The following is an 18,587-nucleotide window of genomic DNA, read 5'->3' as shown; positions in this document are numbered from 1 at the left end:
GGGAGGGGTTCCGGCTAACACCGGTTTCAAAACCGGGAAGGATTGGTTGTTGCTGCCTGATTTTTTCTACTTCCTGCAGAGCGAGGCTAACCACCAAGAGGCCCTTCTCCCGAGCCGTTTCTTGGCATATTTACAACAGCAGGAGTGGAATCCGATGGGACTTGTGGGACCTCCTGGCCTGCCTTGCCGCGTACCTATGAGTATTCTGCGAATCACGACGCCTCACCATTCGACACAGAGCGGGTATATTGCCCCTAAGGCACGATATACCCTAGCCTCAACAATTAATTAACAACTTTACGGGTTTCCTAAAGAGTGGCAGCACTCTCTCTTGTCTCAGCTGGGAGGGAAGGCAGCGGTATAAAATGCACTGTCACTGCCATTGCAGTGGAGTCCCTGAGGTGTGCTGCTCTGGTGGCCCTGCTCTGGGCAGGGGGGGCACACCGAGGCGTTGTGTTATCCCAGGTGTTATCCCAGCTCTGGGCTCTTCCCCCGGCAGGCAAGAGCCAATGCGCCTGCAGAGCCGAGGTCCCACTCCCCGGGCGGTGGGCACTGGGTGGTGAACACCCGCAGCCAGCTCCCCTCCTGGCACATGCTCAAACGTACACCTTGGGCCGTTGTTTGCAATCAGGATCAGTCACACTTAATTCTTACGGGTTCTTACCAGCCTCGGCTCCATTTAAAGACACAGCATCCTTTTATTTCACCGCCAGGTTCGGTGGGCAGGGGGCTTTGTTGGCAGAGGGCTTTCCTTGCTGGAGGGTGTGTGCTAATTAAGACAGTTCACACATAGTTCAAGTAATTTCCTCTTTGGTCTCATTAACCATTTAGTTCTCCTTGAGCTCACCTTGTTACTTCTTAGCTTGACATCCTAACAATGTCTATTCATTTTCCCAAGTCTATGTCTTGGTAACTGTTTGTAAGGGTTGATTAATATCCTCTTGGTTTTCAAAGCCTTTTGACCTTTTGTTTTTCATTGTAGATATTTCTTTAAAGTGAACAGTTCTTGTATCACCTGTGGGTCACCAGGAGTGAGGCCACACTAACTCTGGGCATGTCTCTGGCCTCCTGCTGCTTGAGGTGGAGACCTATCCACATCAGATCCAATGCTGTTATCATAGAATCACAGAATGGTTTTGCTTGGAAAAGACCTTTAAGATCATCAAGTCCAACCATTAATCCAGCACTGCCAAGCCCATCACTAAACCATGTCCTAAGCGACACATCTACACATCTTTTAAATCCCTCCAGGGACGGTGACTGCACCACTTTTCTGGGCAGCCTGTTCCAATGCTTGACAACCCTTTTGGAGAAGGCATTTTCCCTAACACCCCATCTAAACCTCCCCTGGTGCAACTTGAGGCCGTTTCCTCTCATCTTGTCACTTTTTACTTGGGAGAAGAGACCGACCCCCAGCTCACTGCAACCTCCTGTCAGGCAGCTGTAGGGAGCGAGAAGGTCCCCCCTGAGCCCCCCCTCTCCAGGCTGAACCCCCCCAGCTCCCCCCGCCGCCCCCCCCCCAGCCCCTGCCCCAGCCCCTGCCCGGCTCTGGACACGCTCCAGCCCCTCAGTGTCTGTCCTGCAGTGAGGGGCCCAACACCGCACACGGGATCCGAGGTGCGGCCCCACCAGTGCCCAGTGCAGGGGGACCATCACTGCCCTGGTCCTGCTGGCCGCACTGTTACAGATACAAGCCAGGATGCTGTTGGCTGCCTTGGCCACCTGGGCACGCTGCTGGCTCATGTTCAGCTGGCTGTTGACCAGCACCCCCAAGTCCTTTTCCCCCCAGGCAGTTCCCAGCCCCCTTCCCCCAGCCTGCAACGCTGCCTGTGGTTGTTGTGACCCATGGGCAGGACCCAGCACTGAGCCATGTTGAACCTCCTACAAGTGGCCTCAGTGCATCAGTCCAGCCTGATCCCTCTGCAGAACCTCCTGCTCCCCAACAGATCAACACTCCCACCCAACCTGGTGTCATCTGCAGACCTGGTGTTGTCTTGTTATTGTGACTCCTCAGAAGGTTTATCAATTAAGACACAAGGGTACCGCCCCCATCACTGTAACAGCAATCTGATACAAGATAAAACCCCAAATCCCCCACCCCAACAGCCTGAAGGAGACCTAATGACCACTAAACCATGTCATGCCCATGCTCCCAGGTCTGGTGGCCAAGACCATGGCCATGTGTCAGCTGGTGTCAGTGGCAGACCCTGAGCAGGGGTGGCTCTTTGTGAGGGGTACAGACGTGCTGCTGGATGGTATTTACTTCATGTTTGATTTATTTAGGTTCATTAGTGAAAAACCAACACGTGATATTGCTTAACACACAAACATCTCCATGCTAGATGAGAGTCTACGTAATTATCATGTACAAAGTGATGGTTGTGTTGGAAGTCAAATGTTAAATTTTTAGATTGAAACACAGAGGGACCAAGACATGCCATGGTACAGGCACCTGCCCACCATGGGGGTGGGATCTTGTGCCAAGCCAGCATCACGCGGGTGAAGATGGTGGGCTACCATCTTTGCCTGGAGTCATCATGGTGTTGGCTAAGTGAGTGCCATGGGTTGGAAGAGCAACTGATTTTCATTAAGGACTTAACTGGATTGACAGAAAGGGGTTGTGATCTGTACAGCCAGCTATGTCTTCTGGGCCACATGTGTCCCAATCATCACTAGTGCTCAGCCAACCATTACTCTGTAAATTGGTGAAAATTAGGACTGATTAAACTATCATATCTTTGGCATTTCATATTATTAACACCCCATGTCAACATGCCAGAGTTCCAGATTATAAAAAATATCATCATTTGTAATTGGACATTAGTTATTAGAGATCCATGACATGTCCCGTTAAGGATTGTTAGAAGCTGGTGTTCATTTGTCCCATGTAAATTGGGTGTGATCGCAATGCAGAGTTTAATTACCATGGCTCCTCTTCCCCACCCACGCTGAAGTTGTGCCCTGGGGCATCGTAATGCTTCAAAAAGTTGTGGCTAATAATTTGGGGTGCTGGGGAGTAATTACTCCAAATGAGGTTGATACCAGGATGCTTTGGGGCAGGTTCTGCTGACCAGCTAAATTTGGCGTCTAATGGTGGTGAAGCAACCCAACTTCATTACCCAGCCAAGAAACTGCATTTGTAAAGTGGGCAATGCAATTGCTGTCCCATCCTTGGGATAAGGGAATGAGCATTATTGTCATTACTAGGTATGACCTAATGGTTATACAATAACGATTACGAGAAGGGAAGGAAACTTTTTAAAAGAGTTTTCCCCCAACACCCTTCTTAATCTGGTACTCCTGATTGCCCACACGTTGTTTTTGATTCCAGGCTAATTGCCAAACAAGTAATTGGGATGAGGAATAATGTTGGACCAAGGATCCAGAGCAGAAAACTTGAGTAACAGCTGGTTTGCCTATCTGCTGCTCAGAAATGAGATGTTCATTCCCCTGATGGCTGACCACCTTCCACATGGAGCTTCAAAGAGGTGTTTGGAAGGAGAACAGTCTTATTGCAGATGATTAGCCTGGACAGTTTGTCCAACAGACAACAGATGATCATCATTTATACCTGAAGTTGAGGTTATACCATGGTTGCCATCAAAAGCTTTCCAGATCAGACGATGAAGAACAGTCATAGTCTACCAGTTGCCTAAAGGAGTGGTCACACTGTCAAGGTGACGTTGCCACCTGTGATATGGGAAAATGACATATTTCACATGTTGCCAGCCTACCATGATGCCGTCAGAGGTGGGGAGGGTGAGTGTGTTGCGTGGGAGATCAACATCAATGCTTTCGACATCCTTTGGACAAGGGATCTGCTTGGTGCTTCCACCTGGATCCCTGATCCATGCCCTCGACCTGTGTTGTCAGACCAAGCCATTGTGTCCCAGGTGTCCCCCTTGATCCAGTTACGGTGTGCCATGAGCATAAGCATCTTCTGGATTGTGCTGGGCTGTGGGATTCCCTGGGGAGTAGGAGCAGAGTCTCCCCATCTTTCAAGGATGGAGAATGAGGTCTGTATTTTAAGGGTCGATCTCCAGCGATGGGTCTGGTATCCAACAGGGAAGGAGCAAGCAGAGGTTTATGCCATGGAGACTACCACAATGGGGAGCCTTGCCACCCCAAGGTTGACCCAGATCATTTAGAAGCTAATGAGGCTTTACTGAGGAGCTTGTTTGCCACAATCTGTGTTGGCATCCTCCTGTGAGTCCTCTACATAGGCTGAATGGTCTCCATGTATTGTTGGGTCACAGCCTGATGTTGTGAAATGTTGTGTATCAATAAACGAGGTGCCTTGCCATGAGTAACCATCCATCCCTGTCCTCAGAAGCTGCACTTCTGCAGGTGCACAGTCATAATGCACCCTGGGCTTTGGCCTTGCCAGGATCCCTACAAGCTCCTGCAAGTCCTGAAGAACCCAGGACCTGTAGGAGCTCCTTCTCATTGAAGGGTGACCTCAACTTGGGTGTCTGCTGAGAGGTGTGGGAGGGAATACACCACCAGCCATGTTACGCCTGAAAATTAAACCATTTGGTTAGGTCTCCATCATTCACCTCCAGAGATGGATACCCTCTTCCCTTCCAGATGGGCTGGGATGTGGTTACACCTGCTCCAGAACTTACTGGAGGAATTCCCTCCCATTAAAATGCCATTTAGATGTTGATATATTTTCACCCCACCAGTTCTGGTGGGATTTGATTGGCTTATGGACAGGGGAATGAGTTTACTGGATAATAGCCCATCATTCTTCATCCTGAATAAGAGGAATTATGGACAGTGTGGCTTCAGGGCCAACACGACACTGTCTTGCACAAGTCACTTTTGGGCACAGCCTGCGACAGAAAGGTGGTAGACCCCTCGGTTGGTGTTTTATCCATGGAGACCCTGGGGTTTTGCATCTGAGGATTTGCCACCCAAGTGCTCAATGAACTTATGGTCTGGGATTTTAATATACTCATGCTTAATATATTTATATTATATAATAATTGGTGGGTGTCCCGTAGTTTCTGGGTGTGAGTAACTGGTTTGACTGGCCTGTCCCAAACCCTGTTCCTCCAGGAGACCCCATAAATGGCTCTGTTTTGGGGCTCACTCCTCTCTGTTGGGGTCTTTTTGTGCCAGATCACTTGGTTTTTAACAGAGGGGCTCTGGTTTCCTAACAGAGTTGGTATTTGTACTAAATCTGGGTCTGGATCAGCCCCACATCCATGTTTGGAGCTGGAGTGTGGGACTGCAGACAGCTCAGTCCTGGGAAAGCGGGATCTGGCTCACGGCGGGTCCCCAGTTGGATATTGGGGTCTGGATTTGACCCTTTCCCATCAATGCATCCAGCCAGAAATGCCAACAGCGGCAGAAGATGAGCCGGAGGGTTAAACCCTGTGTGCAGGCTGCTCTGTCCTGGACAGCAAAATCAGCAGGGCTGGCGATTTTGGCACCGTGCCAGCGGCTGGCTGGGCTGTCTCATGCAGAAATACCCAGCCCCAGTCCCCCTGTGGAGGCGTGTGCCGGGGGGAACACACGAGGGAGGCAGGAAAAAAGCATCACCCCTAATTTCGGGTTTCTGCTTGCCCCCCATCGCTTGAGCCAAAGCTTCATCCCTGTGGGCACGGGGATAAACCAGAGCCAAACCCCTTCCCACGGCACTTGGGGGTTGCATCCTGGCCATGGCGCGACCATGATGGGGATTCCAGGAGTGGGGCAGAGAGAAGCCCCCAGTCCTGTGCTGTTGTGGCAGCTCTTTTCCCGCTGATCCACAGGTTTGCTGATCCTCCCAACTCTGGGTATTCAGAGAGGGGTCAAAAAAAGGTCTGGATTACCCCAAAAGTGACCCTGTCTGATGGAAGTTCTCATCTCTTTGACCATGGGAGGTGACAGAGCTCTGTTCATGGGTGGGAGAGATCACGCTGACCCTTCCAGCTCTTGGCACTGCCGGAGCATCCTGCCACACTCCCATCTTCTTCCCTGGGGTCAGCCCTCTGCCCCCCCCTGCCCTGTCTCATTATCTGTCCCCAGTTTTTGGTGGGAGAAGGGCTCCAGAGGGGCAGGTCTGGTGGGTCAGCCCCTTTCCTAAAAAAACCAAGAGAAGCCTCTGTGGGGCTGAGGCCACAAGAAGCGGGGACTGGGGCAGCCCTGTGGGGCTGGGGAGCTGGTGGGACTCTGTGAGAGGTCAGTGCAGGAGGGTGGTGACTTACCCCACAGGGAGACGGGGGCAACAAGGGGCTGGGAATGGAGGTAGGAAGGGGGACTGGGATCACCCTGGGCTGGGCTTTTGGGAGCAGTGGGAGTAATGGGGCACACTGAGCTGGGAAAAGGGGACTGGTAGGTGATGGGACCCTAGTGGGATGGAGTAATGGGACTGGAGGGCAACGGAACTCCGGTGGGTCGGGCTGATGGGACTGGGGTGGTGGTGGGAGGTGGGACCCCGCCAGGATGGAGTAAAGGTACTGGGGGGCAGTGGGACCCCAGTGGGCCAGGCTGATGGGGCTGGGGGGGGCAGCGGGGCTCCCCCAGACCAGGTTATGGAGACAAGGGTGACCTGTTCCTACAGGCCCAGGGCACCAGGAGCAGGCGGGGGGGTTACGGGCCCGGGGCTGCGGCAGGACCCCCCCGGCCGAGCTGAGTGGAGCAGCTGGGAGGCCGATGGCCGCCCCCGGGCCGGGCCGATGGCGGGGGGGGGGGGGGAGGCGGGGGGCGGGCCGTGGGCTCCTTCCCGCCGCGCCGGGCGCGTCCCTTCCGCGTGGGGCCGGGCGCACCCGGGCCGCTTTGCCCGACGCACCCCCGGAAGCCCGGCAGCGGGCCTGCTGCGGGCGGGGCCGGCGGAGCCGCTCGGTGCCGGGGGGAGAGGCGGGGGGCGGCAGAGTTGAGCGGGGCCGGGGCGGAACGGAACAGCACGGAGCGGTGCGGAGCGGTGCGAGGAGGAACAGAAAGGGAGCGGAACGGAAGGGAGCGGGCGTGTGTTTCCGAGGGGAGCCCGCTGGGCCGTTGCACCGCCCTGTCCCGGTACCGGAGCGCGCAGGGCGAGGAGATGGCGGCGGGTGGCAGCGGCGGGTGGCGCTGAGGGGCGGCGGCAGAGCAGCTATGGAGGGCGGCGGGGGCAAGCCCAGCTTGCAGGTGGTTTACCAGGCCGTGCAGGCGCTCTACCACGACCCCGATCCCAGCGGCAAGGAGCGGGCGAGCTGCTGGTTGGGCGAGCTCCAGAGATCGGTGAGGCCTGGTGGGGAGCGGGGCGGGGGGGCACGGCCGGGGTGGGGACGGGGCGCACTCCCAGTGGCTCCCCGCCCCGGGGGGCGCCGACCGGCCGCGTCTCCTCGGTGCCTAGTGGGGGGGCCCGGCCCCGCGGCGGGCCGCCCCCTGGGGCTCCATCGGCGGCGGCGGGGGGGTTGTTGGGGTAAGGCCGCCCTCCCCGCGGCTCTGGGTTGCCCCGGGCCCGGCCTTTGTCAGCTCTCTCCGCGGCTTTTCTTTTTAATAACAGGAAGGACGGGCTGACATGTTTGGCACAGCCCTCACGGAGGCTGGGAAAGAGGAAGCGGCGCCGGGAGGTGTCGGGGAAAAATGTGCAGCTCGCCCCGGCCTCCTCCCGCCGCCTGAGGTGAGGAGCCGGCGGGCATCCCGCGCCAGGCCCGGGGGCAGCATCGCCCTCCTGGCCCGCTGCCGGCGGGAGGGAGCCGAAGGCGTGGAGGGCAACTGTGACGGAGCCAAACCCCTGTTCCTCATCTCTGGAGTCTGTAAAAGATGGATGGCGAGCTCCTTCTCCCCAAACTTTAGCCTTAAGGCTAAATTTGGGAGTCAGTGTATGTTTTCCCACCTTGCATTGACCTGGTGGAAACAGATTTGTTCCCTCTCAATTGTAAAGCTGGGGCTGACTTTGTTTTGTCTCCTCTCCAAAGCCTGTTGTTTCTCCTTGTTATCTTTTGTACTGATGCATCACTCCCTGTGCAGCTCTGGTGCCCTTTTTGTGGCATTGTGGGGCATAGTTTTCCTCCTTTGCTCTTCCCCCAAAATCTTTCGTGGCTGCTGATGCCTTCCTGGGAGAAGTCTGGTTAGTTTTATCTCTCATGTTAGGACTTCTGGAGGAGTGAGCCTCCTGCCTCCCTCGGTGGGCCATTTATCTCAAAGCCTGAATCCTGTGGAGCAGAGCAGAGAGTTCCTCTCCTCAGCTCTCTCACCACCCTCCCAAGCAGGTTTCACAGAGCTCCGTTCAGCTCTTTCAGTTTCCCACCGGCTGGTAAATCTTTAGACCGTTTGTTACCACAAACTCACATTTTTCCCCCCTTTGTTTGTAATTTACTTGAGCACACTGCACAGGGTTACATCCAACTGTGAGATTTTGCAGCAGCATTTGTTTCCGCAACAATTCTGCTAAGCAAGGAAAAGCCTGTCAGTTGTGTGTCTGTATTTAGACAGCCACATTCCTCATTTGCCCCCCTCAGGAAGGGGACTTTGCTGTTCAGGAGGCACATGTGGAGAATTTGGGTCCATGAAGTGGCTCAACACCGATCGGTGCTGGGTCCAGGCCTACAGGCAGTTCTTCAGTGGATCAGGGCACTGCCAGCTGTGGTTATGCCCCTACAAAGACCTCATTTCAGTTCAAAGAGAGCGATTATTATTTCCGAGATTGTTCTTGTTCCAGGAACAACCCAATTCTGTGGTCACAGTGGTGGGTGCTCCATGTTTACTGGCTGAGGCCTCTGGGCTGCCAGGTCTCTGTCTGAGCGGGCCAGGAGTTAATGGTGCCACAATTACTTTGGATCATTTGGTGGGGTAGATAAGCGTTTTGCAATGTGCTTAGAGGAGTTCCTGGTCAGCATTTGGGGCAGAGTGGAAAAACAGGGATGGGCAAAGGATGCAACAGGATGAAGAAGATGGATTTCATCTGTTATCAGTGCTGGGATGGGAGGCTGAAGATGGTTTCTCTGCATTAGAGGTCTGCAGGCTGCACTCTGGCTGCCCACACTTACTATAAACTGCCCCATCGAGAGGAGAGCTCAAAGTATTTGGGCTTTTATTTTTTAATATCCTGACCACCTGTAAGGATGGGATGTCTTCGTCTTTGGGAAGTCTTGGGGTTTGTTTTGCTCCACTGTGGTTTCTTTGGGCTCTTACCTGTGTTGTCCAGGTTGTTTTTAATCTAAATCATGGGTGTCCTTACGTGGGTTTAGCCTTCGTGTTCCTATAAGGCTTCTCTCTGCGCTGCTCCCCTTGACTGGCTCTGGCTGTTGTCCAGTCTCTGGTGGCTGAACAGTTTCTCTGCACGGCTGCTTTTGTCCTGCCTTGCAGATAAGCGTGTGTGAAGCACCTCAGCTCTAGTACCAGTAAACAAAGGGGATCCCTGTGCTTTTCAGAGAGGAGTATCTCTCCGATCTCTTCTCAAGAGAAATGCCTTCAGAAATCCCTTTCCAGCTCTGGACTGACTGTTGTATGTACAAGGGTGTTTTAAACACAAGCGGTGAGCCAGCTGGACTCCAGGTTGACAGCATTTCTACTTCTTGCGTTTTATTTATGCTTATTTGGCCTGATCCTTTCAGAGATTTATTTGCTGCATCCAAGGATTAATTCCAGTTGTTTTTCAGACTTTCAGGTGTTGTGGGGCACAGCCTGATTTCATTCAGTGTGTTCAGCTTGTTTAAACTATTCTTTACTGAATTTATTTCAACTTTCAGATGCAAGCCAGAGGAATGTGAGTACTTTTGATAGCATTAACATAACAGATAACAAATTTGACTTACTCAAGGCCTTGGGCTGTCCAGTCCCCCCATTCTCACTGAGAGAAGATAACTGCTCGGATGGGTGATGTTGCCAGGTGTCAGCATGTGTGATCTTAACCCTGTGGTACGTGGGAGCCCACAGCCACCGTGGGGTACGAGCATGCCCCAGTCATGGTAAAACTGCCTGGTAGTTCTACTGCTGTGTACAGGGATGATGATATGCTGCTTCTTAGCAACTTCACGCTGCAGGTACGAGGTTGTCTGATCCCTGTGCCTAAATGAAAGCTTGTGATATAAGTATTGTGTGTAATTGAGAGTCTAAAGCTGCAGGTAGCTGATGGCTGAGGTCTGATTTAACATCATTTTTCATAAAGAGTGTAACAGAAGCTTTGGCTGCTTCTTTATGAGACTGGGGGAATTGTGCTTAACAAGCAGTGCTAGCTCCGTGCCTGTCACTGGTGTTGCGTGCTCAGCATGGTGAGGTGCTGCAGGATTAGTGCTGCCTGTGGCAAAGCAGAGCTTCAAAGCTGGAAACTCTTCTTGTGCATGTTGTGGAGTATGGTAAGATGATTTGGGATATGCTGGCAAGGAGTTTGCTGATGAATGGTTGCAGGACGTTCACTGGAGCAAGTGCCTGGAAGGTGTGTTGGAAAGTAAAGGTCTTTCTGCTTATTTTTCTTGTGCAAAGAGATGAAACTTAGATGTTTAAGTAGCAGCATTCTTCAGGAAGCTTATGAAGGCAAACGTAACTCGCAGCCTTAGCTGTACCAGGAACTAGCTGGCTTCCTTTCAGATTGAAAGCCATTCCTGAACTTAAGTCCTCTCCTCCTAATACAGCTCATGAGCCGTTGCACCAGGCACCACTGAAGATGCAAGTACTCTTATTATACCTATATTTTATACAACTATATAGAGTTTATAAATACATAATATGGAGGTTATTCTGCCACCCTCCGTCCTTAGGGATCTGTGTCCTCCCTCCCCTTGCAGGGAGGGAGCTAAGGCAGCAGCGGGCACATGTCCTTCCTGTAGCTGCAGCGAGCAGTGTGGCAGAAGCCTGCTCGTGGGACTGTAGCTTTTAGGGGAAGACTGTAAAAACTCCTTTGCCGTTTTTCTGCACCAGTCATCCCATCTCTCTCTTTAACGACGTGCTGCTGAGATGTGGTGTGCAAGGCATCAGCTTTATGGAACATACAACCTCAGTGATGAGCTTCAAGTGAGGATTTTGTGCCCAGAGGTTGACATAAAAATGTAAAAGCAGAGTGTGTGGTGGGTTTTGGTGCTGACTTCTCTAGGTGGGTTGATAAGGAAAATGACTGCTGCTCCAACTGCTTGCTGACTGTCAACAGTGACAAGCCAAAGGCTTGGAGTGTCATCCGCCAATCCTCAAGCAGTGGCTGTACTGGCCAAACACTCGCTTATCATTCCTGTTTTGTAAATAAGGTCTCCTTGTATCTCAAGCTGGATCAAGTCTGGATTTAATAACCTGAAGGTCCTTTCTGTGGTCTGTCTTCTGTTCACAAACCATCTCTGTTCAAATGACTTAAAATTTCTCAAATATTCGTTGCCAGCCAGAATAGCGCTTGATTAGATGCAATTTGTTCCTGTTTGATACTTGAGCAGTTCGGTCTCAATTGGTTCCGCACCATTGGCCTCTGGTGGGATGGGCTGGTGGGACTGGGTTGCTGCTATTTTTTTTGCATTTCTGGAGTTGTGGTATTGTCTTAAGATCTGGCTGTTTGCCAGGATGGTTGTCACACGTTAAAGCCGTTGTGGGGATGGGAAGCTAAAGTTTAAATGTTAGTTTGTGTGTGCCTGAGTCACTATGCAGTGCTGACAGGGTGCTACTGAGAGGTGTTGGTAAGATTGTTGGTAGCGATTGGCTTGGGTGGTTCAGATTTGTCCATCTCTTCCCTCTGCAGCATCGTTTCTTGCCTGTTAACTGCTAATTATTTCAGGGGAATGAGGCATGCTCTTAACAGAGTATCTTGAAGAGTAGTTGTGAGCTTGCCTGTGTCCTGTACAGCACTTAAGAGCTCAGCTGTAGAACTGTACAACTTTACCTAAATCACAGAATTTGAGGATCATTCAACCGACAAACCTATGCTGTATGTTTGGAGTTGCATAAAGGCTAATTCCAGAGTAGCTGGGAGTTTCTTTAATGCAGAAGAGTCGGACCAAATGTAGGTGTTAAACTTGTTTCAAATGTGTTCAGCTTTCTGATCCTGCTTTCTTAAGTGTTTCATCATTAGCTTGTCTTTGGAGTGGAGGGTTCATGAAATGTGCAGTGCAGATAAGCAGCTGCAAGCTGGTGTGTTGGATTTTTTTTTTGGTGTGGATTAAGTGTAGGTTGGTTTGTGATTTAACGTTGATTTATTAAGTGCTTTCTAGGAGGTGGAAATTATATGTGGCTCGTAGCCAGACAGGGTTCATTTAAGTGACTAATTCTGATGTAGTTTTCCTTTGATCTGTCCCTAAAGTTAATTTAGTGATAATATTGGGTAGAATTATAACCCCTAATTAAAATAATAAAAAAAAGCCAACAAAACACCTTTTACCAATTGAAGCATGCTGGAAATTATTTTGGTATTCTTTTCCAAATCATTTTAAGGGAAATAAAATCTCACTCCCCTTGCACCCCATGATCAGTGCTGCTTGTGTGGAGAGGAACCCACAAAATGCACGATAAACAGATCATTTCTTCAAGGAGGTGAAGAAAGGAAGGCACAGTCTGGCTTCCCTCTTGTTTGCACACACTGTTTAAAGCTTTTTCATTTTAGGGTGATGAGAAGTCAATGTAAAGTCCCCATGTCATGCTACAGCCAAGAGGTCAAGGGAACCTTTGGGTGCCATTTGGCTACAGCATCCAAGATGGCCAGCTCTTACTGCCCCCTCCTGAGTTACTCAAAGGTGTAAAAAACAGATTCATTTGATGTCTTGAATGGCCAAAATTTGGTGTGGCCACGTTGCCCTTCCTTTATATGTGCTTGTGGCTTGGTGCTGTCTGTCGCTTTGAGGCTGGCATGGGCTGGCATTGTCCAATCAATAGGGACCTTTTGTCCTGCCAAAATCCATGTGCGACCCTGGCAGTTCTGCACTGCTCTGCCCCACTGTGCACTCCCTCCTGCTGCTGTGTGGCACAGGCACAGTGCAGGAGATGTATTTGAGCTGCTTGTGGGCCACATAGCTTGAGAGCATCAGGCTTATCGCTCTTCTAAACACCAAAATAACTTTCCTCCTTCCCTGCCTGAAATAACATCACAGGATCGTGGGAAGGGTCACCTTTGAGGGTCTCCATCCACCCTACTGCTCAGAGAAGGCTTCAAGCTTAGATCTGGTCCTGTGGCAATGATGGTATGGCCATCGCTCAAACCATCCTGGTCAACAAGGCTTTAGCTTGACCCAAAATTTGTGTTTCATATTGCCAGCAAACCAGTATAAATGAGAAATTCCCAGATTCGCAAGAATGCTTGTCGCTGGTTACCCCAGTAACCGCGAGTACTCAAGGACAGGGTTACTGGTCTTCATCTCATGGGTTTTTTTGGTCTATTGGGGCATTTGGCCAGTTGTACTGGGCCATCATGCATGAGTGGCTGCTGCAGAGGCATGCCTGGAAGTTCATTTTGGCACATGCAAAGGAAGCACAGATTTACAAGCATTGTTCCGGAGGTGATCTGCTTGTTTGGAGAGCAGTGCTTGCAATGTGGATGCCCTCACCAGAGCTGGAGAGAACCTTGCCTCCAGCAGCCTGCTTGAGCCATTGATGGATTTTTGAGAGGTGATGATATCTTGACAGAGCTTTGGAAGAGAATCTGTGTGCCAGCACACTAAAAGGAGATCTTAATGATCTTTTGTAGAAGGGGCTGTGTTCATTCCCCACTCACTGAGATGCTCCAGACTGCAGGGTTGTGTTTGGCCCAAGTCCTCTAGTGATGTTAGTTCTGAGTTTTTGAAGCATTCAATCTGTATCAAGAAATCGGTCCATATCTGGCCAAAAGCAATGGGTAGAAAAGGCTGCAGAAGCAAGAATGATGTCTTCTGCACTGATAGTCCAGAAGGCACAAGTTTTCTGACCAACCAAGCACCCTCCTATGATAAGGTAGTTGGTGTGGTGGATGGGGAGAGCAGTGGATGTCCTGTTCCTTGATGTTTAACAAGGCTTTCAATGCAGTGTCTTACAGTGTTCCTGTAATCGAACTGGAGAGAGATGGACCTGATGGTTGGGAAACTCTCCCAATCACAGGGCTCAAACAGGAGTGGTCATTGACCTGAAGTCCAGCTGGTGGCCGGTTACGAGTGGCATTCCCAAAGGATCGATAGTAGCATGGATGCTGCTGAATGTTAATCACCTGGATGATAGGACAGATGCATCCTCAGTAAGTTCACGGATGATGCCAAGCTGGAGGAGTAGTTGATACTCTGGAGGCAGGGCTGCTCTTCCAAGGGACCTTGATGGGTGGAGGAATGGGCTTATGGGGACCTCAGGCAGTTCAGCAAAGGCCAATTCAAAGTCCATTCCCTGGGATGTGAAACCCCCCCTTGGGATGAGCGGCTGGAAAGCAGTGTTGTGGTTTGGGGTTTAGGAGACCAAGTTGTCCTTGGGCTGCATTAGGATGGATAAATCCTGGAACGAAGACCAGGGTTGAGAAGGTCTCCATCCTTGGAGACATACTCAACTGCCCTGAATGGGCTTGACTTAAATTGCTTCTGCTTTGATTAGAGGGTCTGACCAGCCACCTCCAGGTTTGCTGCTTTGTTATTCTGTGATTCTGAGTTTTAGGTTTTTCAGCTGTCTTCTCAGAGCCTTCCTTACTACGATGTAAATATTCCATGGTAAAGATTGCCTATGGCAGCAGTTGAATCCTTTCAAGGAAGGGGCATGAGATTATAAATTGGGGAAAAAATGCAAGTTGAACATGTTGGTGGAAGTTCAGAAGGAAATGCTGCCTCTGCGGCAAGGTTTTACCAAAGGATCCACTACATACTTCCCTTTTGAGCTGGGAGCTCTTCATTCTCACGGCACCTACAAACTCGTAATTCATCTTCGTGCTGTTTTGGTATCCATCTCTTAGACTGGCGTTGAATAGGCCCATTCCTTCCTTCACTTTGGTGTGTGGAAAAGGAGAGAAATTTCAGGGATTGTAGCTGGGCTCCCGTCGTGGTACAACCGCATCTCCAGCACACAAGCTGCCATCTGTTTTCTCAATAACAAACATAAGTCTGGCTGGCAGGCTGTCCACTGGAAGATGCTTACCTTGACTGGCCCTCTGAAGTCATCTTCAAAGCCTTGTGGAGCAGAAGACTTGACTTTGAATGCACTGTCTTTGCCTAAGGCTTGCTTGAGCTCAGTGCATGAAGTCCATTAGAACTGTCCTTCAAAAGCCTGGACGAGACCCTGGGGAGAGGCTGCTCAATAGCTGAGAGGGTTTGCCAGCTGGCTTGGCTTGTGAATTATGACCTTGGGCATATCATACTTTGGAGGTACCACTTGACCGAAGAGTGGAAACAGACAGCTCTTTGTTGGAAGGCTGGGGTGTAAGAGAAACACTTCATGGCTGCCTTTCAAGCGTGAAGCCTCCCCTGTTCTCACAGCTTTATGGCTCAAGCCAGCCTTTGTCTGAAAAGGATTTATAAAATTTAAGGCTGTGTTAGGAGCTCCTCTGGCTGGTGCTTCAGCTTCCGTATAGCTGGAAGATTTGTTCTGCCAGTAACTCTTCCACTAGCTGAGATTGAATAGACTGGATGTTCCTTTTTCCCAAGCTGGTTTCTTGAGAAGGACTTGCTTGTCATTGAAGGTTTCTGGCTGGGATGAGTGAAGTTGAGCTGTCATGAACTCCCTCCAGCATCGGCACCCGATGTAATACAGCTCTGAATCCCTCCCTCTTGCTCATGGTCTCCTGCTTTGTACTAGGAGGTTACGTTATGGTGGTGACCACCTAGTTCTAAACTGAATTTGGAGCTTAGGGAACATCCACAGCTGCTTAGAGCCATCTGCATGTCCTTTGGTTAGATGTGCATAGCCAAACTCCATGTCTGGAGTCTTTTGGTGCCTCTTGTTCTGCACTGAAGGGACACAGCGAGCACTTCTGTAGGATACTCATCTGTGTTCAGCCTCAGGCTGATCAAAGCCAAGTGCAGATTTTCAAGGATGCTTCCTACCATGCTTCATTAAATGAGAGTAGCTCTCAAGATGTCTAGGCAATTCTTTGTCTCTTTGTCCAGTCCTCATCTTTCAAAATATGTGGTGCCTGTTTCACTGCCCTCTCTCCATCTCCAGGGTCTAATCAGCTGAACTGAAGCTGCTTCTGCTAGTTAGTGGGTCAGGTGGAGGAGTAGGTGGTAGGAACTGGCTGCATCCCTCAGGAGCTGTAACTTTATATAGTACTGGGGCCAGAAGGTGATACAGTGCCAGCAAGAGGTCTTCCTACATGGGTTCAAGAACAGCTTGAGCTGTCCACAAGGAAGGAAACAATCCCTTTTCTTCTGGAGATTTCTGGTGTGGACCTGCCATAGGACTGGAGCTGGGGAGGTGGTTCTGCACCAAGGCTGGTAGATGTGTCCTCCTACCTAAAATCCTTCTGCTTCTCGGGCACTGCATCCTCTTCTGAGCAGAAGAGGCAATGCTTCTTAACTTTGAGAGCCGATTATGGTTTCCAGCCTCCCATTCCTCCTAGCTGCAAGACGCGCAGGAACGACGCATCTTGCCAGCTTCATTTCCACCCAGCTCCAGGATTGAGGCTTTTTTCTTGCATCAAGGCTGTATTTGTATAGGAGCTTGGGTGACATCATCTTGAGTGCTTCATGTGGGGGTGTGGGGCTGCTTTTGTGGATGAGCTTTGTGAGGATGGAGCTGGGAGTCTTGACATAGGTGCGGATGGTTTGGGCATGGGGTACTCATTCTGCTCCATTGCATTTTTCTTTCCCCTCCCTTGAGTGAAGGTTTTTATTTATTTAAGACTTGCTACTCTTGGATCTTCATGAATCTTAAAGCTTCTATAGACAGCTCCTGTCCAGCTGATGATCTCTGCCCTCTGGATGCCATTAGTGTGGTAGAACTCACTAGGCATTGGTCCTCTTTTCTTGCAGAAAAGTGATGGAACTGGAACAGTAAAATGATGAAAAATACACTGGATTTTTCTGCAAATGTTTTCAATTATAATTTTCTAAACACTACAAGTCATCTCTAAATGAGTGCCTTCTCATCTACCCATTTGTTAAAACTGAAATACAGCGCTTTTTTTTTTTTGTGGGGATGGGTTTTTTTGTGTGAAGAAGGTCCCTAGGCTCGCCTTGTTTACATCTTTGTCTCCTCTCATTACAGCCATGTAAATACCCAACTCTTATTTCATCCCAGCGGTAAATGTCAAGCTGCAAATGCTCTGCACTTTGGTATGGGGTTTTGGTTTTTATCTGCCTCGAGAAGCCGGGTGCATCAAGACAAAGCCCTTTGGGTGGTAATCTTCAGAGCTCAGTGACAAGGACTTGAGCTGTCTTTCTGGTTTTTGCTTGTTCTTTTATTGCTTATTTTTAACATCAAAAGTACATTTTGAACTCCAGTATGAAGTTAGATAGATGGTAAAAGCAAATCTTACACATGTGAGCAAGACTATGTGCGGATAGATCCTAGGGGGACTGGAGGAAGCCAGACTTTAAGCCACAGACTCTTACGTACAGATGGGAATGGCAGCTCATGATTTGTTTATAACATCACAACAGCACTTGGCTCATTCCTTCTTGGGAGCTTCAGTAGATCTCTGCAAAAGCACTTTTGCTTCTGACTGTAGAACAGCCTCAATTTTATATAAAAATCCTTTCATAAAGTAATAGTAGCATCATATCTGAGCTATTTATAATATGATAGCACGTCATTTTCCTTCCCACAAGTGCCTGCTATCTGGAGGATGCTCTTAACTGGGGTTTTTTAGCGGTCTGGTGGTCAGTGCTAGAATTTAAACCCATTCTCTTCTAACATTCTGGAAATACTTTGTTGTCATGTGCCCAGAAAAAAATTCCATGAATAACATTAAATCTCCTGAGGTACTCAGCTGCTCTGTGGTTGTTGGTGAGATGTCTTCTTTGTAGTGAGATATAGATTGGGTATTTGATAGCTGCAGTCACAGACTAAGAATTTTATTTATTTCCTAACCTGACATTTCTTTAAGGTCTTCCTTACCTGTTCTGCTGCCGTATATATTTGTTTTTGCTAAATACTACTTCAGGGTGGCTTTTTTTCATGTATATATATTGATTGGCAGTCCAGGTAGTCGTCGTTGGAGCTGCCTGAGGGCACGCAAGCCATCTTATTTCAGCTCTTGAATGCTTTGTACAATTTCTGAATATGCTGCAGTAATTTTGGGGCATACAAATAGCTTCTTTTTAGTATCATCAGTCATTAGTGATCACAAAACCATTAGTAATTTTGCTGTCTTTGTTGAATCAGTGACTTCCAGACGCTTAGATTGTTGCTTGTACAGCAGAGCTGGGCTCTCTGGCTTTGGTTTTGGCATGCTTTTTGGTAGGATCTCCTAACACACTTACTGTTGAGTCCCCGTTTCTGCCGCCTTGTCCGTAATTGTTCTATTCTAAATGCTGTGGAAAGTATGTGCCCATTAATTGAGTTGAGAAAGTTTTTAATACGAGTCTTAGAAGGTCTGGTGTGGTTCTAGCTATTGTAGTTGTTTAGTTGCTTAAGAAGGGCTTTTTATTTATTGCTAGCTTGGGAATTACCTGAAGAGTATAAATAAATCCGTAGGGACATTTCTGTCAGAAATACCTCCAAATTTTTCTTAATACCCGTTTTGAAGTTTTTACAGGCGATTTATATGCCAGCAATAGCTGGAGTTATTGGAGAAAGCTTATTTAACAGCCCATGGTCACAGA

General features: G+C 49.6%; 1 protein-coding gene across 2 annotated transcripts in view; it reads left to right on the top strand.

Moving 5' to 3' along the window:
• Nucleotides 1–6,913: 6,913 nt before the first annotated feature.
• The window catches only part of TNPO3 (transportin 3), a 44,808-nt gene continuing 33,134 nt past the window's right edge, over nucleotides 6,914–18,587 (top strand). The window contains exons 1-2 of one of the 2 annotated variants that reach the window (XM_056340071.1): nucleotides 6,914–7,206; nucleotides 7,475–7,591. In XM_056340071.1, the coding sequence (XP_056196046.1) occupies nucleotides 7,081–7,206; nucleotides 7,475–7,591 (243 nt within the window). In that variant the 5' untranslated portion in view covers nucleotides 6,914–7,080. The remainder of the gene's footprint in view (nucleotides 7,207–7,474; nucleotides 7,592–18,587) is intronic. The other variant, XM_056340072.1, reaches the window with a different exon arrangement.

The sequence above is a fragment of the Falco biarmicus genome, chromosome 5 (genome assembly GCF_023638135.1).
Source record: "Falco biarmicus isolate bFalBia1 chromosome 5, bFalBia1.pri, whole genome shotgun sequence".
Lineage (NCBI taxonomy): Eukaryota > Metazoa > Chordata > Aves > Falconiformes > Falconidae > Falco > Falco biarmicus.
The sequence above is the reverse complement of the archived record's forward strand: the minus strand, read 5'-3'. Positions and strand labels throughout refer to the sequence as shown.